The sequence below is a fragment of the Triticum urartu genome, chromosome 2 (assembly GCF_003073215.2).
Source record: "Triticum urartu cultivar G1812 chromosome 2, Tu2.1, whole genome shotgun sequence".
NCBI lineage: Eukaryota > Viridiplantae > Streptophyta > Magnoliopsida > Poales > Poaceae > Triticum > Triticum urartu.
In genome coordinates this window covers 643,609,690-643,636,653 of record NC_053023.1, presented here as the reverse complement: position 1 = coordinate 643,636,653, position 26,964 = coordinate 643,609,690, and the positions used below count along the sequence as shown (strand labels likewise).

Sequence of the window (26,964 nt, the reverse complement as noted above, 5' to 3'; positions counted from 1 at the left end):
TGAAGTGAGAGAGGGGCTAAAACACATTATTTAACCCAACTGTTTTAGCTAGATTTTTTCACGACTCCGTGCAAAATTCGGAAAAAAATTGCTGCTCAATGCAAATTTTGATTTTTTTTCATGGCGTAGTGCAAATCCGAAAGAGTACTCCAACTTTCCAAAATAATACCTTCTACGGAAGATTCGAAAATTAGTCCTTTAATATCAGAACCGTCATACAAAATTTATACAGAAGTATCGTATGTGTAGCATGGTTTTTTATGTATGACTTATATGCATTCCTGCTAGCTTTTGGCACGCGCCTCCCTGCAGCCACCAGATGACACCGTTTAGTTATTGTTGCGTTGTGCTTATGGATGTTTCTATGGACACGTCAATCATCTCTCCCGTTGCGACACACGGGCATTTTGTGCTAGTAATAATAAAATCAACTAAAGTGTATACCATAAAACAGATGGAATTTCGTCAAAATCTGATTTGGTGTTTCTTTTTGGAAGAAAAGCAAGGGGTGGAGCTTGTAAACTGCCCATTCTTAAATGCTCTCTGGAAGATGGCCGGCCGGATTAAATGGGACCGGACCAACCCGTGTTTGACGGCGCTTCTTTTCATGGGCTGACGCGCGCATGCTGCCCAAGAAAACGAAGCGACTGCGGCCCATAGCGAAGCGCCGTCTCCTCGGCTCTGGAGCACACCCCTCACAAGTCCCCGGCCCCACCCCCACACGGCCGACGCACAGGCTGACAAGCGGCCCCTCGCCCCTCGTGTCCCAGCTGCCATGGACACGGAGCAGCCGCCGCGAGGACCAATCGACATCGACAAGGCAGCCGGCCGCATTATTGCCTATCCTGATGGAGGCCATCTCCACCATCCAAAGGGAAGAAGCGCCGGGGACCGAGCGGGGGCGCCTCCTCTACTCCCTCTCCACTCCCGCCGATGCTCTCTTCAGCTCCCCCTCCGACCCCCCCCTCCTCTTCTTCTTCCCCCCGTAAGCAAGATCCCCCTCTCCCCCCTGGATTCGTAGCCTTTTGCTTGTGCTAAGATATACTGGAGCATCCATTCTCTCTCTTTCTGCCATGTGCTGTTGAGTATGTGTTCAAGAACGGTTCGCATTTGGCCGTTTGGTGCTTAGCCGGATTGAATGTAGCACCAAATAATCGTTTTAATGATTAAGTTTGCTATAGGAGAAGTAGCATATTACCATTTTATGGAGTCTCTCGGTTCACAGGCTGAGCAGCTCTGTTCCAATGTGTGCCTCCTTTTATGCTAATAAAGTGTATGTTTCCCCTTGCACGAACAGTAAGATTGCGTAGAAGCGCAGAAGGATCTTTTTTAGCAAAAGGCACCGTGAAGTCCTCAAGTAGCCTTTTACGGCCACATAGCAACTTTTAGTCCATGTTTTGGTTCATCTGCCGAAAATTGGGGCTCTGCGTTTATTTTGTTTCTTGCATTTCTATAAGTCAATAGGAGTAGGAGTTTGAATAAGTTTGTCCTCACAGTGCTAGAATGTACTAGTAGATTTACAAATCAAAGGTGCACACTAATCTAGTGAACGATATAATGGAACAAAAACATGTCCCCTTTTTCTTCAGACCACCATACTTAAGTAAAACCCAAGTGAAGCCGAGCTGTTCAGGTTGAGGGATTAAACACAGCAGGCACAGTTTTCTGCTCCATTTAATATACATGTGCATCGTGTGCTTATACTACCATTTGCTTGGTTCTTAACACAGGTGAAGTGTTCAGCTATGCTTCTCATTGACCAGTCACACCTGAACTGAATCGACCTTGCTACCAAGCGCTTGACAGTTTCAGTGGAAGTATACAGGACTTTGAAGCAATGATCTCATCCATCAGCTTACTTGACAGTTCCCACCAGCTCATCCACAAACTGTACAGAAAATGCTGGCCAAGTAACTCAAATGCCAAACTGAACATGCATTCAACCGCGAAATCTGGGGGTAAGAGCATGAGGGTGAAGATGGCACTTCTGAAGCCCCATGCAACTGACTTCAAGAGGAACCATCAAGCCCACGAGGAAGACAATGTGTTCTACAAATTAGTTTATAGGCTCCCTGAGAGCCTTAGCTGTCTGTACACCAGTCAGAAACCAGTCAGAAAGAAGAAACAGCAGAAGCAAGGAACTGTGCCTAGTAACCGGTTTGGTGTGATCTTGGAGTGGGAGGGAGTTGTTGTGGAAGATGATGACCCTGACCTGGAGCCCCGAGTGTGGTACGTACTATCACTTGAAGAGGCAAAGTCTTTTCCTCATGATGAAATGCTGAAGGAAATCGAGGGAATGAGAACTGATCAGGCTATCTCAGAAGTCTTATGTTGGTCGACAGATGCAAAAGAAATTGAAAGGTTAGCAGCACGCAAGGAGGTAATATATCAGAAACTCCGAGGCACTTTCTACCAGCTGCGACCAGGTGTTCTCGACTTCTTGAACGCCCTTGTGGATTCTGACATTCCAATAGCAGTAACAGCTTCTCGCCCAAGAATGAGCCTGGAAGAAGGCATAAAAGCTGTTGGTCTGCAAGGCTATTTCGATGTCGTAGTGGCGGAGGAGGATTTCCGCCGAGGGAAACCCGAGGGCGACATGTTTGAGATTGCAGCAGAGCAACTTGATCTTGAGCCTGATGCTTGTCTTGTGATGGGTAGCTCAAACTTGACGACAGAGTCTGCGCATACCGCTGGGATGAGGTGTGTGGCGGTTGCAAGCCGGCACCCTGCCTATGAACTCCATGCAGCAAACCATGTTGTGAGATGGCTCGATCAGCTCTCTGTTGCTGACCTGCAGAGGCTCGCCAATGGCGAGGTTCTTGGACGCAGGGGCAGACGGTCTGACATGGACATGGAGATTATGATCGAGGAGTGATGTTTCTGCAGGCACTTATCTGCTACTAATATATAATCATGCTGTAACTTCAGTACTGCATTACAACATTTTGTAACAGACCAAGTAGTGTAACAGATCAGCGTTCACCTCTTGGTTTCTTGTAATGTATAACTGAAACTCGTCTAGCTTAGATGCTTTCAATCATCAGAAAGGAGTTTGAAGCGAAGAAACTTCCCACCGTGCAAATCTTTTGCTGTGTAGTACATATATTACCTCTTCTATTTTATTCCTCGGGCTTTCTCAGAGATGATCGCTGGAGTTGTTTAGTACTACTACATTGGTAAGTGCCGATTAACTGAAAATGTGTGGAAGGTTTTATTTACAGAAAGAACAGATGATGCCCATCTCTACGCATGGGCGTTATGCTAGCATTCATTAGGACAATCTAAACAATTTGCATATCAGTAGTGTGTAAAAATCTCAAAATTTTATCACGCTCCAGTAAAAAATGTAAATTCAATTACTACAACAAAAGTTTATGTTTTTGCACTGCCCACACCAAACAAGCAATTTAAACATTCTAAAACCAAAACTTGGCACATTATTTTTATAATACAATAGATATATACAAAGGGATAATTATTTTTGAGAAACTTCCATGAAAAATTCTACATTGTTTCCATGAGCATGAACACAAGTGTTCAAGGTCGACCCTCACTTCTCCAACGCATAACCTTCCAATCACTTCTCTTTTTGAAAAAGTTTTTAAGCATAAGAGGCAATTTTTTTTTGTATTTTCATTCTTTTAATTTTTTTGTTTGTTTCACCCACAACTAAAAAAACAAAAACAAAAGGGAAAACAAAATCTACTTAGTGAAGAAAGCAAACAAGCATACACGAGAATATCAACCCCACGCTATTGCCCCGGCAACGGCGCCACAAAAGAGCTTGATAATCCCTAAATGCAAGGAATCATCATAGCAATTTCCAAAGGTGGAAGTGATAAGTACGGAGTGTCGAACCCATAAGGAGCTAAAGATAAAGATCAATATTCTCTCAAGTCCTATCTGCCACTGATACGACTCTACGTACATCGAACGTTTGCTTTCATCTAGAAACGAGAAATAAAACTACGTTGTGGGTATGAAGAGGATAACTTTGCATGATATCGGAGAACTAAAATATAAAAATAAGTGTTGTTAACATAAAGTTAGAATATATTACTATATATTATAAGTAGGGAGTGTGGAATAATGATGGGTTGGTGTGCGGAATTGTCCTAGGCAATTGTTAACAAGATCGGTGATCGTTATTGCAATTTTATATGAGGGAGAGGCATAAGCTAACATAATTTCTCCTTGGATCATATGCACTTATGATTGAAACTCTAGCAAGCATCCGCAACTACTAAAGATCCAACCATAGCATTAAAATATCAAGTCCCCTTTATCCCATACGCAACAACCCCCTTACTCGGGTTTATGCTTTTGTCACTCAAGCAACCCACTATAAGCGGATCATGAACGTATTGCAACACCCTACAACGGTAATCCCTCACGTGTGCGCGGCACAGAAGGCACCATAGGACAGCACCAAAATAAAACATACAACTCAAACCAATCTAAATCATCAATCAATCCAAAGACAATAGAAATCTACTCAAAACATTATAGGATGGCAACACATCATTGAATCATAATATGTGGCATAAAGCACCATGTTCAAGTAGGGGATTACAGTGGTGTGCGAGAGAGTGGACCGCCGAAAAGAGATGAGGAAGATAATGAAGATGGTGATGTTGATGAAGACTATCACCGCGGCGATGTTCAAGCACCATGTTCAAGATGGTGATGTTCAAATTACTTTTGTATATTGTGCTGCTTCCGATAGTTGTTTCATCCCTGGAGACAACACCAGAGCAATATATTTTACCCTGTTTACAAAAACCTGGTTGTTTCCAACAGTAGAGATTGAGGCTCTCTTGCAGGTTTCTTTTTGCACCCTGACCAGTTTGCATTATATCCTTCTGATGTAGGGATAAAATTGCAAGAGACACACATTTTTCCTCGCCTATGAAACACAAATTTTCTGATTAACTCATCTCACATGTCTCATCTTCTACCACAGGTAAATATATGTGTTCTTTGTACGCGTTTAGCCACAGGTAAATATATGCATTCCTTGTACGCATTCTTTTACTTGACTAATCTTCATATGTAATGTCCTTCTTGGTCGTGCAAAGGGGTAAATCTATCACCTTGGCTGGATGCACTGATGAGCAGCTCAGTCTCACGCTCAGCTGACAGATCGACGGGCTGAGGCGGGCTTCCATCAGAGAATAGAAACGGGGAATGACCTTTGAGCTGATGGAGGTGTTGGGTTTCGTAGTAATTTCAAAAAAATTTCCTACGCACACGCAAGATCATGTGATGCATAGCAACGAGGGGGAGAGTGTTGTCTACGTACCCAACGCAGACCGACTGCGGAAGCGATGACACGACGTAGAGGAAGTAGTCGTACGTCTTCACGATCCAACCGATCAAGCACCGAAACTACGGCACCTCCGAGTTCGAGCACACGTTCAGCTCGATGACGATCCCCGGACTCCGATCCAGCAAAGTGTCGGGGATGAGTTCCGTCAGCACGACGGCGTGGTGACGATCTTGATGTACTACAGCAGCAGGGCTTCGCCTAAACTCCGCTACAGTATTATCGAGGTTTATGGTGGCAGGGGGCACCGCACACGGCTAAGGAATAGATCACGTGGATCAACTTGTGTGTCTAGAGGTGTCCCCTGCCTCCGTATATAAAGGAGTAGAGGAGGGGAGGCTGGCCGGCCAAGGAGGGAGGCGCAGGAGAGTCCTACTCCCTCTGGGAGTAGGATTCCCCCTCCAATCCTAGTCCAACTAGGATTCCTCGGAGGGGAAAAGAGGAGGAGGGGGCCGGCCACCTCTCCTAGTCCTAATAGGACTAGGGGAAGGAGGGGGCGCGCAGCCCATCTAGGGCAGCCCCTTCTCTTTTCCACTAAGGCCCACTATGGCCCATATAGCTCCCGGGGGGTTCCGGTAACCCTCCCGGTATTCCGGTAAAATCCCGATTTCACCCGGAACACTTCCGATATCCAAATATAGGCTTCCAATATATCAATCTTTACGTCTCGACCATTTCGAGACTCCTCGTCATGTCCGTGATCACATCCGGGACTCCGAACAACCTTCGGTACATCAAAATGCATAAACTCATAATATAACTGTCATCGTAACCTTAAGCGTGCGGACCCTATGGGTTCGAGAACAATGTAGACATGACCGAGACATGTCTCCGGTCAATAACCAATAGCGGGACCTGGATGCCCATATTGGCTCCTACATATTCTACGAAGATCTTTATCGGTCAGACCGCATAACAACATACGTTGTTCCCTTTGTCATCGGTATGTTACTTGCCCGAGATTCGATCGTCGGTATCCAATACCTAGTTCAATCTCGTTACCAACAAGTCTCTTTACTCGTTCCGTAATACATCATCTCACAACTAACATATTAGTTGTAATGCTTGCAAGGCTTATGTGATGTGTATTACCGAGAGGGCCCAGAGATACCTCTCCGACAATCGGAGTGACAAATCCTAATCTCGAAATACGCCAACCCAACATCTACCTTTGGAGACACCTGTAATGCTCCTTTATAATCACCCAGTTACGTTGTGACGTTTGGTAGCACCCAAAGTGTTCCTCCGGTAAACGGGAGTTGCATAATCTCATAGTCATAGGAACATGTATAAGTCATGAAGAAAAGCAATAGCGACATACTAAACGATCGGGTGCTAAGCTAATGGAATGGGTCATGTCAATCAAATCATTCAACTAATGATGTGACCTCGTTAATCAAATAACAACTCATTGTTCATGGTTAGGAAACATAACCATCTTTGATTAACGAGCTAGTCAAGTAGAGGCATACTAGTGACACTTTGTTTGTCTATGTATTCACACATGTATTATGTTTCTGGTTAATACAATTCTAGCATGAATAATAAACATTTATCATGATATAAGGAAATAAATAATAACTTTATTATTGCCTCTAGGGCATATTTCCTTCAGGAGGGATCACTCACATGTTTGTGTTGGCTTTATCCAGGGAACACCTTTTGCGAATATTATCCAGGGAACGCATCAGGGCAAGGTGCACTCTGCACTGATGGATGATTAGAGAGCGTCAATAAAGATCATGTGTTAAAATTGTATATTTAACTCTAGATATTGCATTATTATGTTATGTTATATGTATCAAAATGCATGTTTGGCATCCATGCTCATGTCAACCACCACGGGTGGGATGGCATGTTGAAATGGAGGGTGTGGACCCTCGAGGGTATTGTGTCATGCATACCACAGTATATTTTTCGTTTTTTTATTTTTCATTACAACGCACGGACATGTTTGCTAGTGGCATAGTAAATGATAAAATCCCTTGTTTGAAAATCCTGTTGCTTCCCTCGAAAAGGAAAATTTGGAGCACGACATGTTGAAACTTGTCGCATGAGCCACCCACCGTCGAAGCTAGCTGGTGTGCTTACTTCACTCGGACTGCTATTCGTCGGCAAACTAAACGTACGCGTCACAAGACAGTACTAGTACCTCCGCGGTTCGCACAGGTCCAAACGATGAAAGAAATCGCCCAGCGGCTCTCGATTCAACCCGCCGGAAAGGAGCGCGGTGACGGGACGACGAACAGGTGTTCGGCGCGCCAGGGGACACCGCGCCCCAGCGAGTGGGACGCCGCGCGTGTGGTTCCACGAACAACCGCGCCCCACCTCCAGCCAGGCCGCCACGGCCCACGCCACGTACGCATCCGGCGTTACATGACGGGCAGGGGTACGGCCAGGAGCCTGCGACGTGTGCGAGCACCAGCCGGGCCGGTCGGCGTCGCCAGCGCACGCGCGCTGTCGCGCAGCCGAGCGAGCGAGCGGGCAAGCGGGGCCGACCGGAGCGCTCGCGAGGTGCAGCCCTCGCCATACGCCGTAGAGCGGCCGGCATGGGCGAGGCTGGTGGTTGTACCGTGCTCGTGACGCGCATCGCGCACCGACGACGGGCTCGGCTCACATGATTTCAAGTGCATACAATCCAAATAATCGGAAATCTTTTTGTCACGTCCCACATTACTGCACAACCGGACGAAAGAAATAATGCCATGTCTGAAGAACATAGCCACCAGATTTACGGATCTACAGTGCCAGTGTCGCGCTTTCAGCGGCGTCCTTTCAGCGCCTGCGTATAGCTTTCTGAAGTGCCTCGCTGATCATCCCGGGTTCCACGGCGCCAGGACCGGCAAACTGTAACGGTTCACCGAAGCACATCAGTAAATCAATACTGGCCTCCCGTTAATGCTGCATCTCTACTGCCCGATCGGTCAGGCGTGGACGCGCGGACGGACAACACGTCCAGGCGGAGGCTCTTGATGGCGTCGAACACTCGTGTCATCAGTAGCTCCTTCCACCGGCATTGCACCTCAAGGAGCACCTCTTTATCCGTCACGGTGACATTGACGATGTTGCTCGGGCCGTCCTCCTTGGGGAGAGGCGTGTCCTCCCCGCCGAGCTCCAACGCCTTTCTCTTAGAACCAGCTAACACCTTCTTCCCGCCAACTTCATGACGTTTCCTGACAACTTTTGTTCCGGCAGCCCTGTTAGATTCTAGCTCCTCCACCTTCTGTTCCAGCTCTCTGAGATATGCTATCGTCTCAGCTAGGATGGATGCCTTGTCCACCTGCAATTACAATTCAGAAAGAAAGAAAGAAAAAATGTACTCTTTTCAGTATGGAACACATATGTCTAGTACTCCTTTTTTTTTAACTTTTTTGGTGGTGTGCGTGTGTTACCTTGTGAATGGACGGGACCAACGACTTAAGAATCAGAAACATCTCGTTGAGCTTCTCCCGGCGCCTCCTCTCCGAAATGACATGGTTTTTGGTGTTGGTACTTTCCTGAGCTCTAGCGGTGCCGTCGTCATCATTATTTGCCCATGCCCCACCGGCCAAAGCTTTCTTTAGCAATTTCTGCGACTCCCCGGCGACCGGCACAACCACGTCTTTGGCCGAGTGCCATGATCTCTTCCAAGCCGCAAAGCACGATGGGTGAGAGGGTCCAACGGAACTAAAAGCAACAACACCACTAGTGACCCCGTCCGTGGCGACAGGCGCTGGCGGCGCTTCCGGCGAAGACATGACCTCGAAAGACCCGCCCATGATCCAGTTTTCCTCGAGAGCCCCCACATCCAGCTCATCGCAGAGGCCGTAGAACCCGTTGATCTCCTTCGTGATCCGCTCGAGGTTGCCATCGGATAGGCACTCAACCTCCCCTGGCTCAAGTTCCCTGGTTATCATCGTGGCCATGGTGTCATGTTTGAGGACATCGAACACGATGTCAGCGTCCCCAGTATCGTCTACTGATGGGCTGGAGTTCGGCTCCTCCGACTTCGAGCATGTTGGGAACTTCAAGTCCCAGAAAGATGTTCTGATCCGGTTCACCATGCCCATGTCTTCCAAAACCTAGCAAGTGGATTGAAATCACCTTGCTTATTCAACAGAATTAATCACTACTTCACTAGCATTTCATTTGGTGAAGAAACGGATAAACTCGTGGATTGGTTTGTTCTTTGGTCTTCATGACTTGATGAGGGGGTCTTGCAGACGAATGGTACATTCTTATATATTCGGCTTTATTAATGTATTCCGAGGATAAGAATCTATATGCACTACGTTATGGAACGGAGGAAGTAGTATTCTTTATAAATTTTGTCAAAGTTTGCAGAGTTTGACTTCAAAATATCTATGCACTACATTATGAAATGGAGGGAGTAGTATTTTACCAAAGGTACCGGCAAAAATTAAGGGACATCCAGTCAACACGAATGAAAAAACAGTTTCAATCGATTATGTTTGAACTGTCCAACGGCTGCCCTCCCGGCCCGGAGCACACTGTCTATCTTCCCCACAAACCCCTCCTTCTACCTGCATTGCCTCCGCCCTAGCCCACGATTAGATTGCGAAAAAACTAATGGGTTTAACTCAACCAAATTGTTGCAGATGAGATTTGCCCGTGTAAGGGACGATGTGTATGCCTCCTTTGTCGAGAAAAATAGAACAATGTGGATGCACCACCATTGCTAAATCCTACCAATAAAGACTAGAGCAATGAATTTCCCAACAACGCCAGGTTCAACAAAACTGCTGAAAGGCCATGCCTGAGGTTGTTAGTTTTACCGCCGCACTTGCCAAGCCAACATTGCCATTCTCAAGCAAATGCCAGTGGAGCCCCATGCACTTAAGAGAAGAAGTGTCATCTTACCATGGACAACTTGGGAGGTCACATATGGAAATGCAATGTGCATGTGATCGCACTATACCCATGAAAGAGTTTAAAGTTTTCCAAGTCCGTTGGTCAAGCCACATTTTCCATGGTGACATAGTTGCGCCAACACCCGATCCAAGTTGTACTTGATAAGGAAAGAAGTCACCAAAAAATAAAGGCATCCTACCACACCTATCAAAAAGCATGCCACAAACAAATATGTTGAAGCACGTGGGCAAAACCATTGCACTAGGACCCAAAATGATGTGACGCTAGAAGCCAAGCACCGTGATATCGAGATGAACAACCGAGTGCCAAAGGAGAGATGGGCGAGTCAGAGGTACCACACCAGCCATTGCCGCATGCCTCCTATGTTACAAGACCTAGCCAAGCGACCACTGGGGGCGGGGGAGGGGATTAGGTGCTCAGTGAGAGCTCAAGTCTCTACTCAGCCTAAATTTTTTTAAAAACAAAATAATACTTACATGTTTCAAAAGAACTATGAGCATAAATCTACAGGTAAATATAGATCTCTTGTACATATATGTAACGTTTGATTAAAAGATATTGTACCATGCATGTGAGCTACACAAAAAGACAGATGTCTGGATCTGGAAATACTAGTGCATCTATTATTTGCACTCTTTAGATCTACACATGCATGTGAGTATGTGTCTTTGTTGTCTAGCCATATATGAAAAGATGTAGTATTCAAATAAAATACTCTAAATAGATACATATATCTAACACATTTTTCATTTCAGTCTTACTAAATCTCAGTCGATTGAGACTTGTATGTCTCAGTCGATTCTATATTCTTGAGATCTTACATTGAGATATGTTCATATTTTTCTGTTTAACTTTTTTCTTTTCCTTTCTTGCATGTCATGTCACTTGATTGAGACTTAGTTAAGTCTCAATTGACTGAGGCTAGTCACACCCTTTGCAATTTTTTTTAACAAAGAGACTCTATATAGTATGGCCGGGTTCACTTTCCATTTTTTGGGGGTAGTTTGCTTGTCTTAGCTCGTGCCGAGAGGAGAGAACCACACACAGTTTACACAAGTAGACTACGAAAATATGTTAACAAGGGTTAGTATTCCGTTTATTGTTCAAACAAAGGTGAATATCATATGCTTGATGGGACGAAAACTCACGGTATCTGTTGTCCCGAGCTCAAGCACACCACCCATTAAGGGAATGCAGGCGACTGTCTGAAAAAATGTGACCGAAGACACGTGCAGTTGGGTTCAGAGATCTGATCTTAACAGTATGCCCAGGTGATACAGTGCATGGCGTGCGCTAACCTGGATAGACGCCGTCTGGGTAGCATGCGTGGCCGCCATACATGGTGGACATCATGATATTAGTTAACAATAGCCACAGATATATAGGAGTACATATATAGATCGGGTGCAGATTAATCAGATAGTACTCGATTAACCGTAGTAGGTACCTTTGCTAAGAGTGCGCGCTGGAAGGTTTTCGTGTCTGCGCACTGAGCATTGCACAGCCAAACATGCTCGTTGCCCGCAAAGCTTCTGCCTGGCAACCTTGACCAAACAATAAACACTCTTCAGTAAATTAGCACTACGTCTAATAATATATCTTACCTCAAGATGGCAATGGGGCTTCAAAACCCGCGTCCCGTGGATTTTTACCCTATTAGGGGATGGGGATGGACATCTTTTCATCCCCGCGGGGCTGTTGTTGGGCACATTATACAACCCGACACGTTTCGTGGATTTACATCCGTTTCGGTAGTTTCCGAACCCGAAACCCGACAATACCCGCGAAATTACATTTTTTTTTTACCATCATAGTCATCTTACCCCCGAAATCTTAGAGGCCTTGATGTGTTCACAAAAATGGATAAGAAACAAATATAAAGGTGTGTCTTTCTTTACATATCATCATAAAGTTTATCATTATCTTGCCGCAATGTTTCATAAGATGTTCATTACTACTTATTTGATTCTCATAGATGCTGACAATGAATAAGGACAAATATTTTGGAGTTGTCTTCAAGACATTCAAGAGGGAATGCAGGTGAAGTACAGGTACATGCAAATTTCATATACTAATCTGCATATTTTTCCCATGTTTAACTTTAGCTTGAGCGAATTTTTATCTTCCCTAGGACTTGGCACTTTGATTTGGCATTGAAAGATTTAAAGATGGTCGTTTGGAGGCTTGGAGATGTGAAAGATGCCATGATGATTCCAACTTTAAATGATTTGTGAACTATAAGTTCTATTTCAGAACTTATATAGCTGTTGAACCATCTACTATTGTTTTTGTTGAAATTTACTCAAGTTATGCTGCTGGAATGTGCTTGTTTTGCTGCTGAAATGTAATTCTTTGTCGCCACTATGTTTGTTTAAATATTTTGATTTTATCATGGGTTCCCCGAAACCCGATGGGTTTAGGGAATGGGCAGAAAACTAGCCCTGCACACGGTGATAGGGACGGGAACAGGTTTACGATTTTCTCGTGGGAATGGATTTGGAAAAGCAAAACCCGAGAGTTTCATCCCCGTTGCCATCTTGAATCTTACCGAGACAAAGTTACTAGCTCTTTCCTTGTGGATTGGTAATGGATTAGAAGAGTTGTTCTTGAGGTACATACCCTTGGCCAGGGCGGAAGGCGTAGCTCATGCAGACCGTGTAGTACCACTCGGCGTCCCCGAGGTCCTCCGGCGACAGCGCGGCGGCTGGACGCCTGGCCCGGTGGTCGCACTGGCCGGAGAGGAGAGACTCGTAGAGCTCCCGCAGCTGCTCGCTCCTCTGTAGGACGAGCTGGTCGGCGGTGAGGTCCGCCGAGCTGGTGACCTTCCTCGTCTTTATCTCGCCGTTGTAGAACCCGTCCTTCCACGTCAGAACCCTATGCACAACAAACGGCCGGTATCGTAAGAGGAAAGAAAACGGCTTGCTTCTGACAAATTGAAAAGTATTACAGCTAGTTGGAGTGGTCATCAATCGGATGTACTCTCCGTTTACAAATTATTACCCTGGACGGCTGGTTGAAACGGACCAGAATATGGCGTAGCTCCAGTTGATGCTCCTCACAGCAGCAGCGAGCTGGTTGCTGAATTGCTTCCGGGCCGGCGGCGGTAGAGTGGGTTCTTCCTGGCTCGGACGAATTACTGGCAGCGCCATTACCACACTATTTCCTTCCTTCCTACATATGCATGCAAACGAGGTGAAGTTAGAGCAAGCAAGGAGGCAAAAATAAACAAATAAATGGAGCTATAGCTTCATTTCTTGTATTTATAGTAGCTAATTTAGTCCATGCAAGCTGAAATCTCTTTGTTCTGTTGCACCGGTGCTAATTAAGAAACTTCACACGGCATATTTTCTCAACCAAGATTACAAAGAACATACTAGATCGGAAGCTAGAACAAACTAAGGAAGTAAGAGATATTTAAGCTAGGTAGCTAGCCATGAGTGGAGGAGAAACTTCCAACTAAATTAAAGGCGGTTAAAGGTTTACTTGAGCTATGGAGACCAAGAAGCTCAGAGGCAAACCTGTCGTCCGGGGAGGAAGATGGAGCCGCTATATATGCAATGCACCAAGAATCCAGGGCATAATATAGATCTGTCCTTGCAGCGCAGACGAGGAACGAGTGACTGCGACGTTCAACAGCAAAGTACTGTTCGGACACTACTGTACTGCGCCAACATACAATTAGGCCCATCACTTTCTAGCTAGTGTAGTAGTACAATGCATGCCTGCTTGGTTTTCTGACTGCTAGTAAAAATGGAGTGAGATGCACGCAGTCCTCACCGATCTCTGTTTCTGTTTGACAGTGAAGTGAGCGGGGCAAGTCAGTTGTAGGGCCAATAGGCACTGAATATTCGACGTCTCGACGACGCCTGAGGAAACACGGTGTGCATCACTGCCGATGCAATTATAGTGTCACCAAGAGTAGTGCAGAGACGTTCTACCAAGAGAACTATACTTTAGCCTATTACTTAGAGTGTACTCCCTCCGTTCCGAATTACTTGTCGCAGGTATGGATGTATCTCCAAATTACTCGTCGCAGAAATGAATATATCTAGAACTAAAATACATTTATATATATTCATATCTGTGACAAGTAATTCGGAACGAAGGGAGTAACTGCGAAAGTCTTGTACTACGTGTCTTCCAGAACCTCCATTAATTTGCACCCCACCTAGGGATCTACCGTCGGCACCAAAAGGATAATGCATCTATCTATGGAAGAAAATTACCAACTGGATTTACAGGTGTGGTGGTTCGCTCGCAGTGAAAATTACGAGGAGGTTAGTGGGGATTGGGACACCAAATGTCCGTGGAGATGTCCGAATGTATCTGCGGACAGCGGGTGTGGCGCCGGCCATCCAACCGTAGGCATCAAATGTATGTATGTCCACTAGTAGAAAAAGGGCCTAATGTGAAGCACATTAGTCCCGGTTTGTAGCTGAACCGACACTAATGTGACCATTAGCGCCGGTTCCAACGGCTAGGTGGGCGGCGAACATTAGCACCGGTTCGTGACGAACCTTTAGTACCAGTTCGTGCCACAAACCGGTAGTAATGAGGTGGTGGGAGGCTTGTGTCGGGCTGGGGCCCATCAGAACCTTTAGTACCGGTTGGTTATATGAATCAGGACTAGAGATGCACCTTTAGTCCCGGTTCGTATCACCAACCGGTACTAAAGGTCATCCTATATAAACCCCTTAGTCGAGCTCGAGCGCTCTGTTCTTCCCCTTTCCCCTCTCCTCTATTTTCTTCCTCTTCCTCTCGAGCTCACACTCCATTTTTGCCAAAATTTGTGAAGATTTGAAGGCACCCCATCCACCCAAGTGATCACAAAGGTTATCAACTTTATCCTTTCATCTCTCATTGCTAGATTAGCTCTTGCAATGCTCTGTAAGTATAGCGATTTTTGGGTTTTATTTTGGGAGAAATTATATGTGGTAGTATTTGATTTATATGCAATCTGAGGTCAAAATAACTCTTAGTTTGCATATGTAGGTGTGGTTTACTTAGTGCCTTCCCGTCTCCGTCGTAATCACCGTCGATCGCCTGCACTGTCCCGTCGCCGGCACCACCTTGTGGTGAGCCTCTTGTTCTTATATTTTTTATATAAAAAAAAAATCATGTTGTTGTGATTTAGATATATAGTTACTCGTATAATTATCTTTACCCGTACGTTGTTTGTTATACATAGTGCCATGGCTTTGATATCCGTCCCGGCCGGCACTCATCCGGGTTATGATTCAGATGTGGTATATTCTCTTTTATAACTATTTATTGCATTTCGTGTTTATGACAAATTATGCCCATCAAGTTGACATAGACATTTTTATATAGGAGGTATGTGAACCGGAAATTCCAACCGGCCCTATTATCGAGAGGTTAAATTTAGTTGAAAGAGAAAACGAATATTTGAATTTTTTTTGAAAAGAATTGAGGGGGAGAAGATGGAATTGGAGTTGCATGTTACCGATGCCGTCGATGATCACAAGATCAAGATGGAGAAAATGCGCTTGAAGATTAGAAAGATTACGAAATATGCCAATAGTGAGGCTTGGTATCATTATACTGTTGGATCAATTGTTATCTTAGTTGCGATCTTGATCGCATTTGTTGTTGCATTTAAATGCTTTAGCTAGAGAGTTATTTGTATGTTTGTTTTATGAGAATAAGTGTTGTATGAACTTTATGTATGAACTTGTATTAATTTGGTCTTTTCGGTGTTGTGTAATGAAGATGAGCCGGCAATGGATGTACGATGACCGATGCTCTCCCCAGTTCGTTAATGACGTGCATACTTTTCTGCTTGCGGCTGAGGCAAACAAGAGGGCGGATGGTTTTATACCTTGTCCATGTGCTGGCTGTAAGAATGGTCAGAATTACTCTAAGTTAAAAACCATTCATGTCCACCTGTTTGAGTCCGGTTTCATGCCCCATTATAATGTTTGGACCAAGCACAGAGAAAAAAGGGGTTATGATGGAAGACAATGAAGAAGAAGAGGACGACGACAACTATCCTGGCCATGGGTTCCCTGAATACGATGGTACAACAATGGTGGAAGAAGCTAAGCCGGCAACGCGGGAAGAAGCTGAAGAAGAGGCATCATATGAGCCCACTGATGGATCTAGGTCGGGCCATTGCCGCTGCAAAGAGAAACTGCGCAAGTGAAAAGGAGAAGAAGAAGTTGCAGCTTATCTTAGAGGATTAGAAGAAATTATTGTACCCGAATTGCGAAGCTGACAAGAAAAAGCTGGGCACCACACTCGAATTGCTACAATGGAAGGCAGAGAATGGTGTATCTGACAAGGGATTTGGAAAGTTGTGTTGGAAATATGCCCTAGAGGCAATAATAAATTAGTTATTATTATATTTCCTTGTTCATGATAATCGTTTATTATCCATGCTAGAATTGTATTGATAGGAAACTCAGATACATGTGTGGATACATAGACAGCACCATGTCCCTAGTAAGCCTCTAGTTGACTAGCTCGTTGATCAATAGATGGTTACGGTTTCCTGACCATGGACATTGGATGTCATTGATAACGGGATCACATCATTAGGAGAATGATGTGATGGACAAGACCCAATCCTAAGCATAGCACTAGATCGTGTAGTTCGTATGCTAAAGCTTTTCTAATGTCAAGTATCATTTCCTTAGACCATGAGATTGTGCAACTCCCGGATACCGTAGGAGTGCTTTGGGTGTGCCAAACGTCACAACGTAACTGGGTGGCTATAAAGGTACACTACGGGTATCTCCGAAAGTGTCTGTTGGGTTGGCACGAATCGAGACTGGGATTTGTCACTCCGTGTGACGGAGAGGTATCTCTGGGCCCACTCGGCAGGACATCATCATAATGTGCAGAATGTGATCAAGGAGTTGATCACGGGATGATGTGTTACGGAACGAGTAAAGAGACTTGCCGGTAACGATATTGAACAAGGTATCGGGATACCGACGATCGAATCTCGGGCAAGTATCGTACCGCTAGACAAAGGGAATTGCATACGGGATTGATTAAGTCCTTGACATCGTGGTTCATCCGATGAGATCATCGTGGAACATGTGGGAGCCAACATGGGTATCCAGATCCCGCTGTTGGTTATTGATCGGAGAGTCATCTCGGTCATGTCTGCATGTCTCCCGAACTCGTAGGGTCTACACACTTAAGGTTCGGTGACGCTAGGGTTATAGAGATATTAGTATGCGGTAACTCGAAAGTTTTTCGGAGTCCCGGATGAGATCCTGGACGTCACGAGGAGTTCTGGAATGGTCCGGAGGTAAAGAATTATATATAGGAAGTGCTATTTCGGCCATCGGGACAAGTTTCGGGGTCACCGGTATTGTACCGGGACCACCGGAAGGGTCCCGGGGGTCCACCGGGTGGGGCCACCTGCCCCGGGGGCCACATGGGCTGTAGGGGGTGCGCCTTGGCCTATATGGGCCAAGGGCACCAGCCCCTAGAGGCCCATGCGCCAAAGGGACAAGAGGAGGGGAGAGTCCTAAAGGGGGAAGGCACCTCCGAGGTGCCTTGGGGAGGATGGACTCCTCCCCCCCCTTGGCCGCACCCTTCCTTGGAGGAAGGGGCAAGGCTGCGCCCTCCCCCTCTCCCTTGGCCCTATATATAGTGGGGGAAAGGGAGGGCAACCATACCTAAGTCCTGGCGCCTCCCTCTCCCTCCCATGACACATATTCCTCCTCCCGCAGCGCTTGGCGAAGCCCTGTTGGAATCCCGCTACTTCCACCACCACGCCGTTGTGCTACTGGATCTCCATCAACCTCTCCTTCCCCCTTGCTGGATCAAGAAGGAGGAGACATTGCTGCTCCGTACGTGTGTTGAACGCGGAGGTGCCGTCCGTTCGGCGCTAGGGTCATCGGTGATTTGGATCACAACGAGTACGACTCCATCAACCCCGTTCTCTTGAACGCTTCCGCGCGCGATCTACAAGGGTATGTAGATCCACTCCTCCCTCGTTGCTAGATGACTCCATAGATAGATCTTGGTGACACGTAGGAAAATTTTGAATTTATGCTACGTTCCCCAACAGTGGCATCATGAGCTAGGTCTATGCGTAGTTTCTATGCACGAGTAGAACACAAAGTAGTTGTGGGCGTTGATTTTGTTCAATATGCTTACCGTTACTAGTCCAATCTTGATTCGGTGGCATTGTGGGATGAAGCGGCCTGGACCGACCTTACACGTACTCTTACGTGAGACTGGTTCCACCGACTGACATGCACTAGTTGCATAAGGTGGCTAGCGGGTGTCTGTCTCTCCCACTTTAGTCGGATCGGATTCGATGAAAAGGGTCCTTATGAAGGGTAAATAGAAATTGGCATATCACGTTGTGGTCTTTGCGTAGATAAGAAACGTTCTTGCCAGAAACCCATAGCAGCCACGTAAAACATGCAAACAACAATTAGAGGACGTCTAACTTGTTTTTGCAGGGTATGCTATGTGATGTGATATGGCCAAAAGGATGTGATGAATGATATATGTGATGTATGAGATTGATCATGTTCTTGTAATAGGAATCACGACTTGCATGTCGATAAGTATGACAACCGGCAGGAGCCATAGGAGTTGTCTTAATTTATTTATGACCTGCGTGTCAACATAAACGTCATGTAATTACTTTACTTTATTGCTAACCATTAGCTGTAGTAGTAGAAGTAATAGTTGGCGAGACAACTTCATGAAGACACGATGATAGAGATCATGATGATGAAGATCATGGTGTCATGCCGGTGACAAGATGATCATGGAGCCCCAAGATGGAGATCAAAGGAGCTATATGATATTGGCCATATCATGTCACTATTATTTGATTGCATGTGATGTTTATCATGTTTTTGCATCTTATTTGCTTAGAACGACGGTAGTAAATAAGATGATCCCTCATTAAAATTTCAAGAAAGTGTTCCCCCTAACTGTGCACCATTGCGAAAGTTCATCGTTTCGAAGCACCACGTGATGATCGGGTGTGATAGATTCTTACGTTCACATACAACGGGTGTAAGCCAGATTTACACACGCAAAACACTTAGGTTGACTTGACGAGCCTAGCATGTACAGACATGGCCTCGGAACACAAGAGACCGAAAGGTCGAGCATGAGTCGTATGGCAGATACGATCAACATGAAGATGTTCACCGATGTTGACTAGTCCGTCTCACGTGATGATCGGACACGGCCTAGTTGACTCGGATCATGTAATCACTTAGATGACTAGAGGGATGTCTATCTGAGTGGGAGTTCATAAGATGAACTTAATTATCCTGAACATAGTCAAAAGGTCTTCGCAAATTATGTCGTAGCTCGCGCTTTAGTTCTACTGTTTAGTTATGTTCCTAGAGAAAATTTAGTTGAAAGTTGATAGTAGCAATTATGCGGACTAGGTCCGTAAACTGAGGATTGTCCTCATTGCTTCATAGAAGGCTTATGTCCTGAATGCACTGCTCAGTGTGCTGAACCTCAAACGTCGTCTGTGGATGTTGCGAACATCTGACATACACATTTTGATAACTACGTGATAGTTCAGTTAAACGGTTTAGAGTTGAGGCACCGAAGACGGTTTTGAAACGTCGCGAAACACATGAGATGTTTCGAGGGCTGAAATTGGGATTTCAGGCTCGTGCCCACGTCAAGAGGTATAAGACCTCCGACGATTTTCTTAGCCTGCAAACTAAGGAGAAAAGCTCAATTGTTGTGCTTGTGTTCCGATTGTCTGAGTACAACAATCGCTTGAATCGAGTGGGAGGTGATCTTCCAGATGAAATAGTGATGGTTCTTCGAAGTCATTACCACCAAGCTGCTAGAGCTTCGTGATGAACTATAATATATCAGGGACATATATGATGATCCTTGAGATATTCGCGATGTTTGACACCACAAAAGTAGAAATCAAGAAGGAGCATCAATTGTTGATGGTTGGTGAAACCGCTAGTTTCAAGAAGGGCAAGGGCACGAAGGGATACTTCATGAAACGACAAATCAGCTGCTGCTCCAGTGAAGAAACCCAAGGTTGAACCCAAACCCGAGACTAAGTGCTTCTGTAATAAGGGGAACAACCACTGGAGCAGAATTACCCAAGATACTTGGTAGATGAGAAGGCTGGCAAGGTCGATAGAAGTATATTGGATATACATTGTGTTGATGTGTACTTTACTAGTACTCCTAGTAGCACCAGGGTATTAGATACCGGTTCGGTTGCTAAGTGTTAGTAACTCGAAATAAAAGCTACGGAATAAACGGAGACTAGCTAAAGATGAGCGGACGATATGTGTTGGAAGTGTTTCCAATGTTGATATGATCAAGCATCGCACGCTCCCTCTACCATCGAGATTGGTATTAAAACCTAAATAATTGTTATTTGGTGTTTGCGTTGAGCATAGACATGATTGGATTATGTCTATCGCGATACGGTTATTCATTTAAGGAGAATAATGGTCACTCTGTTTATTTGAATAATACCTTCAATGGTCTTACGCCTAAAATGAATGGTTTATTGAATCTCGATCGTAGTGATACACATGTTCATGCCAAAAGATATAGGATAGTAATGATAGTACCACCTACTTGTGGCACTGCCATTTAAGTCATATCGGTATAAAATGCATGAAGAAGCTCCATGTTGATGGATCTTTGGACTCACTCATTTTTGAAAAGTTTGAGGCATGCGAACCATGTCTATTGGTGTATATGCATGAAGAAACTCCATGCAAATGGACCGTTTAGACTCACTTGATTTTGAATCACTTGAGACATGCAAATCATACCACATGGGCAAGATGACTGAAAGCCTCGTTTTCAGTAAAATGGAACTAGAAAGCAACTTGTTGGAAGTAATACATTTTGATGTGTGCAATCCAATGAGTGCCGAGGCATGTAGTGGATATCGTTATGTTCTTACTTCACAGATGATTTGAGTAGATGTTGTATATTTACTTGATGAATCACGAGTCTGAATTATTGAAAGGTTCAAGTAATTTCAGGGTGAAGTTGAAAGATCGTCGTGACAAGAGGATAAAAGATCTGTGATATGATCATAGAGATGAATATCTGAATTACGAGTTTGGCACAGAATTAAGACATTGTGGAAATTGTTTCACAACTAATACAGCCTGGAACACCATAGTGTGATGGTGTGTCCGAACATCATAACTGCACCCTATTGGATATGATGCATACCATGATGTCTCTTATCGAATTACCACGATAGTTTATGGGTTAGGCATTAAAGACAACCACATTCACTTTAAATAGGGCACCACGTAATTCCGATGAAATGACACCGTATGAACTATGGTTTAGGGAAACCTAAGCTGTCATTTCTTAAAAGTTTGGGGCTGCAACGCTTATTTGAAAAAGTTTCAGACTGATAAGCTCGAACCCAACGCGGATAAATGCATCTTCATAGGACACCCAAAATAGTTGGGTATACCTCCTGTCTCAGATTCGGAAGCAATAAGGGATTGTTTCTAGAATCGGGTCCTTTCTCGAGGAAAAGTTTCTCTCGAAAGAATTGAGTGGGAGGATGGTGGAGACTTGATGAGGTTATTGAACCGTCTCTTCAACTAGTGTGTGGCAGGGCACAGGAGGTTGTTTCTGTGGCACCTACACCAATTGAAGTGGAAGCTTATGATAGTGATCATGAAACTTCAGATCAAGTCACTTCCAAACCTCATGGGATGACAAGGATGCGTACTACTTCAGAGTGGTACGTAATCCTGTCTTGGAAGTCATGTTGCTAGACAACAATGAACCTACGAGCCATGGAGAAGCGATGGTGGGCCCGGATTCCGATAAATGGCTCGAGGCCATAAAATCCGAGAAAGGATCCATGTATGGAAACAAAGTGTAGACTTTGGAAGAACTACTTGATGGTCGTAAGGCTATTAGGTACATATGGATTTTAAAAGGAAGACAGACAATGATGGTAAGTGTCACCATTGAGAAAGCTCGACTTGTCGTTAAGATGTTTCCCGACAAGTTCAAGGAGTTGACTATGGTGAGACTTTCTCACTCGTAGCGATGCTAAGAGTCTGTTGGAATTATATTAGCGATTACTGCATTTTGCAGATAGGATGTCAAAACATTGTTCCTCAACGATTTTCTTGAGGAAAGGTTGTATGTGATACAACCGGAAGGTTTTGTCAATCCTGAAAGATGCTAATAAGTATGCAAAGCTCCAGCAATCCTTCTAAGGACTGGAGTAAGCATCTCGGAGTTGGAATGTATGCTTTGATGAGATGATCAAAGATTTTGGGTGTATACAAAGTTTATGAGAAACTTGTATTTCCAAAGAAGTGACTGGGAGCACTATAGAATTTCTGATGAGTATATGTTGTTGACATATTATGGATCAGAAATGACGTAGAATTTCTGGAAAGCATATAGGGTTATTTGGAAAGTGTTTTTCAATGGAAAGCCTGGATCAAGCTACTTGAACATTGAGCATCAAGATCTATAAGGATAGATCAAAATGCTTAATGGTACTTTCAAATGAGCACATACCTTGACATGATCTTGAAGGTGTTCAAGATGGATCAGTCAAAGAAGGAGTTCTTGCCTGAGTTGTAAGGTATGAAGTTAAGGCTTAAAGCTCGACCACGGCAGAATAAAGAGAAAGGACGAAGGTCGTCCCCTATGCTTAAGACATAGGCTCTACAGTATGCTAAGCTGTGTACCGCACCTGAAATGTGCCTTGCCATGAGTCAGTCAAGGGGTACAAGAGTGATCTAAGAATGGATCACAGGACAGCGGTCAAAGTTATCCTTAGTAACTTGTGGACTAAGGAATTTTCTCGATTATGGAGGTGGTAAAAGAGTTCGTCGTAAATGGTTACGCCGATGCAAACTTTGACACTAATCCAGATTATTCTGAGTAGTAAACTGGATTCGTATAGTAGAACAGTTATTTGGAATAGCTCCAAATGTAGCGTAGTAGTTGCATCTACAAGATGACATAGAAATTTGCGAAGTACATACGGATCTGAAAGATTCAGACCCGTTGACTATAACATCTCTCACAAGCATAACATGATCAAACCCAGAACTCATCGAGTGTTAATCACATATCGATGTGAACTAGATTATTGACTCTAGTAAACTCTTTGGGTGTTAGTCACATGGGGATGTGACCTTGAGTGTTAATCACATATCGATGTGAACTGGATTATTGACTCTAGTGCAAGTGGGAGACTGTTGGAAATATGCCCTAGAGGCAATAATAAATTAGTTATTATTATATTTCCTTGTTCATGATAATCGTTTATTATCCATGCTAGAATTGTATTGATAGGAAACTCAGATACATGTGTGGATACATAGACAACACCATGTCCCTAGTAAGCCTCTAGTTGACTAGCTCGTTGATCAATAGATGGTTATGGTTTCCTGACCATGGACATTGGATGACATTGATAATGGGATCACATCATTAGGAGAATGATGTGATGGACAAGACCCAATCCTAAGCATAGCACTAGATCGTGTAGTTCGTATGCTAAAGCTTTTCTAATGTCAAGTATCATTTCCTTAGACCATGAGATTGTGCAACTCCCGGATACCGTAGGAGTGCTTTGGGTGTGCCAAACGTCACAACGTAACTGGGTGGCTATAAAGGTACACTACGGGTATCTCCGAAAGTGTCTGTTGGGTTGGCACGAATCGGGACTGGGATTTGTCACTCCGTGTGACGGAGAGGTATCTCTGGGCCCACTCGGCAGGACATCATCATAATGTGCAGAATGTGATCAAGAAGTTGATCACGGGATGATGTGTTACGGAACGAGTAAAGAGACTTGCCGGTAACGAGATTGAACAAGGTATCGAGATACCGGCACGATCGAATCTCGGGCAAGTATCGTACCGCTAGACAAAGGGAATTGCATACGGGATTGATTAAGTCCTTGACATCGTGGTTCATCCGATGAGATCATCGTGGAACATGTGGGAGCCAACATGGGTATCCAGATCCCGCTGTTGGTTATTGACCGAAGAGTCATCTCGGTCATGTCTGCATGTCTCCCGAACCCGTAGGGTCTACACACTTAAGGTTCGGTGACGCTAGGGTTATAGAGATATTAGTATGCGGTAACCCGAAAGTTGTTCGGAGTCCCGGATGAGATCCCGGACGTCACGAGGAGTTCCAGAATGGTCCGGAGGTAAAGAATTATATATAGGAAGTGCTATTTCGGCCATCGAGACAAGTTTCAGGGTCACCGGTATTGTACCGGGACCACCGGAAGGGTCCCGGGGGTCCACCGGGTGGGGCCACCTGCCCCGGGGGCCACATGGGCTGTAGGGGGTGCGCCTTGGCCTATATGGGCCAAGGGCACCAGCCCCTAGAGGCCCATGCGCCAAAGGGACAAGAGGAGGGGAGAGTCCTAAAGGGGGAAGGCACCTCCGAGGTGCCTTGGGGAGGATGGACTCCTCCCCCCCCTTGGCCGCACCCTTCCTTGGAGGAAGGGGCAAGGATGCGCCCTCCCCCTCTCCCTTGGCCCTATATATAGTGGGGGAAAGGGAGGGCAACCATACCTAAGTCCTGGCGCCTCCCTCTCCCTCCCATGACACATATTCCTCCTCCCGCAGCGCTTGGCGAAGCCCTGTTGGAATCCCGCTACTTCCACCACCACGCCGTCGTGCTACTGGATCTCCATCAACCTCTCCTTCCCCCTTGCTGGATCAAGAAGGAGGAGACGTCGCTGCTCCGTACGTGTGTTGAACGCGGAGGTGCCGTCTGTTCGGCGCTAGGATCATCGGTGATTTGGATCACAACGAGTACGACTCCATCAACCCCATTCTCTTGAACGCTTCCGCGCGCGATCTACAAGGGTATGTAGATCCACTCCTCCCTCGTTGCTAGATGACTCCATAGATAGATCTTGGTGACACGTAGGAAAATTTTGAATTTATGCTACGTTCCCCAACAAGTTGCTGGTAATGTTAAACAAGATGCTTCCAAAAGACAATGAATTGCCCGAGAGTACGTACGAAGCAAAGAAGGTTGTCTTCCCTCTAGGGTTAGAGGTGCAGAAGATACATGCATGCCCTAATGACTGCATCCTCTACTGCGGTGAGTACAAGGATTTGAACGCGTGCCCGGTATGCGGTGCATTGCGCTATAAGATCAGCCGCGATGACCCTGATGATGTCGAGGGCGAGCGCCCCAGGAAGAAGATTCCTGCCAAGGTGATGTGGTATGCTCCTATAATACCACGGTTGAAACATTTGTTCCAAAAAAAGAGCATGCCAAGCTGATGTGATGGAACAGAGAAGATCGTAAGAAAGGCGGGAAGTCGAGAGTACCCGCTGATGGGTCGCAGTGGAGAAAAATCAAGAGAAAGTACAGGGAGGACTTTGCAGGTGACACAAGGAACGTATGGTTTGGTCTAAGCACAGATGGCATTAATCCTTTTGGGGAGCAGAGCATCAACCATAGCACCTGGCCCGTGACTCTATGTATGTATAACCTTCCTCCTTGGTTGTGCATGAAGCGGAAGTTCATTATGATGCCAGTGCTCATCCAAGGCCCTAAGCAACCCGGCAACGACATTGATGTGTACCTATGGCCATTGGTTGAAGAACTCTTACAACTATGGAATGGAAAAGGTGCACGTGCGTGGGATGAGCACAAACATGAAGAATTTGACCTAAAGGCGTTGCTGTTCGTGACCATCAATGATTGCCCTGCTCTTAGTAACCTTTCAGGACAAACAAACAAGGGATACCGCGCATGCACTCACCGTTTGGATGATACCGACAGTATATATTTGAATAATTGTAAGAAGAATGTGTACCTGGGACATCATCGATTTCTTTCGAGCAGGCATCCCGTAAGAAAGGAAGGCAAGCATTTCAAAGGTGAGGCGGATCACCGGACGAAGCCTCGCCACCGTACTGTTGCTGATGTACATTATATGGTCAAGGATTTGAAGGTAATCTTTGGAAAGGGTCCTGGCGGACAACCTGTTCCGAATGACACTGGCGGACACACACCCATGTGGAAGAAGAAATCTATATTTTGGGACCTGCCCTATTGGAAAGACCTAGAGGTCCGCTCTGGAATCGACATGATGCACGTGACGAAGAATCTTTGCGTGACCCTGCTTGGCTTCTTGGGTGTGTATGGGAAGACAAAAGATACACTGGAGGCACGGGAGGACCATCAACGTATGCATGGAAAAGATGGCATACATCAGGTGTCGTGGTTCTAAGTATGAAAGTAGAATGGGGGGGGGGTAGGAATGTAGAGGCAAGATCCTAGCTATGGAGGAGTTGTACACGTGAGTTTTACGAGTTTAGGCCCTTCTCGGAGGAAGTAACGGCCCTATGTCTCGGAGCCCGGAGGTGGTCGACTGGATTATGCGCGCGTGTGTTACAGGGGGTGCAAACCCTTGTCCCTGAGGAGGGGGGTGGATTATATAGAGTTCGCCAGACCCCTCCCGCCCTCAGTTATAAAGGGTTTAAGGTACATAAAGGCAGAGACGTTACTGGTAACGCCTGTAATAAAAGTACATAAATGACCATTAACGCTATGACTTAAATCCCGACCGTTGCAGAGTGAGTGGCTCTTAGTCTTCTGGTAGTCAAGTGGTTGTTTGTATGGTCGAGTGTCTTCAAGACTGTCGAGTGGATCATGGCTTTATGGTCGAGTGGACGATGATTTTTCTTCGACTGCTTCTGGTTCTTTAAGGGATGTCCTTGGGGAGGGTATCTTGATCAGATCCATGACCCTACCCTAGGTACATGACTTCATCATTA

The 26,964-nt window shown here is 45.3% G+C and overlaps 2 protein-coding genes across 2 annotated transcripts; one reads left to right on the top strand and one right to left on the bottom strand.

Moving 5' to 3' along the window:
• Positions 1–1,705: 1,705 nt before the first annotated feature.
• LOC125539377 (5-amino-6-(5-phospho-D-ribitylamino)uracil phosphatase, chloroplastic-like) lies at positions 1,706–3,062 on the top strand. The gene has a single exon (XM_048702818.1). The coding sequence runs from the start codon at positions 1,838–1,840 to the stop codon at positions 2,873–2,875; it is 1,038 nt and encodes a 345-aa protein (XP_048558775.1). The 5' UTR covers positions 1,706–1,837; the 3' UTR covers positions 2,876–3,062.
• Positions 3,063–7,969: 4,907 nt separating this feature from the next.
• LOC125539376 (anthocyanin regulatory R-S protein-like) lies at positions 7,970–13,901 on the bottom strand. The gene is made up of 9 exons (XM_048702817.1): positions 13,717–13,901; positions 13,199–13,369; positions 12,818–13,072; positions 11,646–11,742; positions 11,497–11,511; positions 11,347–11,403; positions 8,719–9,387; positions 8,257–8,606; positions 7,970–8,210 (listed from the first exon to the last, which is right to left on the bottom strand). The coding sequence occupies exons 1-9, from the start codon at positions 13,884–13,886 to the stop codon at positions 8,102–8,104; spliced, it is 1,893 nt and encodes a 630-aa protein (XP_048558774.1). The 5' UTR covers positions 13,887–13,901; the 3' UTR covers positions 7,970–8,101.
• Between the last annotated feature and the right edge of the window lie 13,063 nt (positions 13,902–26,964).

Bases quoted from the DNA above. Each gene is read 5' to 3' on its own strand.
- LOC125539377 (XM_048702818.1), top strand. From the start codon at position 1,838: ATGATCTCATCCATCAGCTTACTTGACAGTTCCCACCAGCTCATCCAC.
- LOC125539376 (XM_048702817.1), bottom strand. From the start codon at position 13,886: ATGGGCCTAATTGTATGTTGGCGCAGTACAGTAGTGTCCGAACAGTAC. The intron at 13,370-13,716 runs GTTTGCCTCTGA...ATGCATATGTAG, and splicing joins TCTTCCTCCCCGGACGACAG to GAAGGAAGGAAATAGTGTGG. The intron at 8,607-8,718 runs GTAACACACGCA...TTGTAATTGCAG, and splicing joins TGGTCCCGTCCATTCACAAG to GTGGACAAGGCATCCATCCT.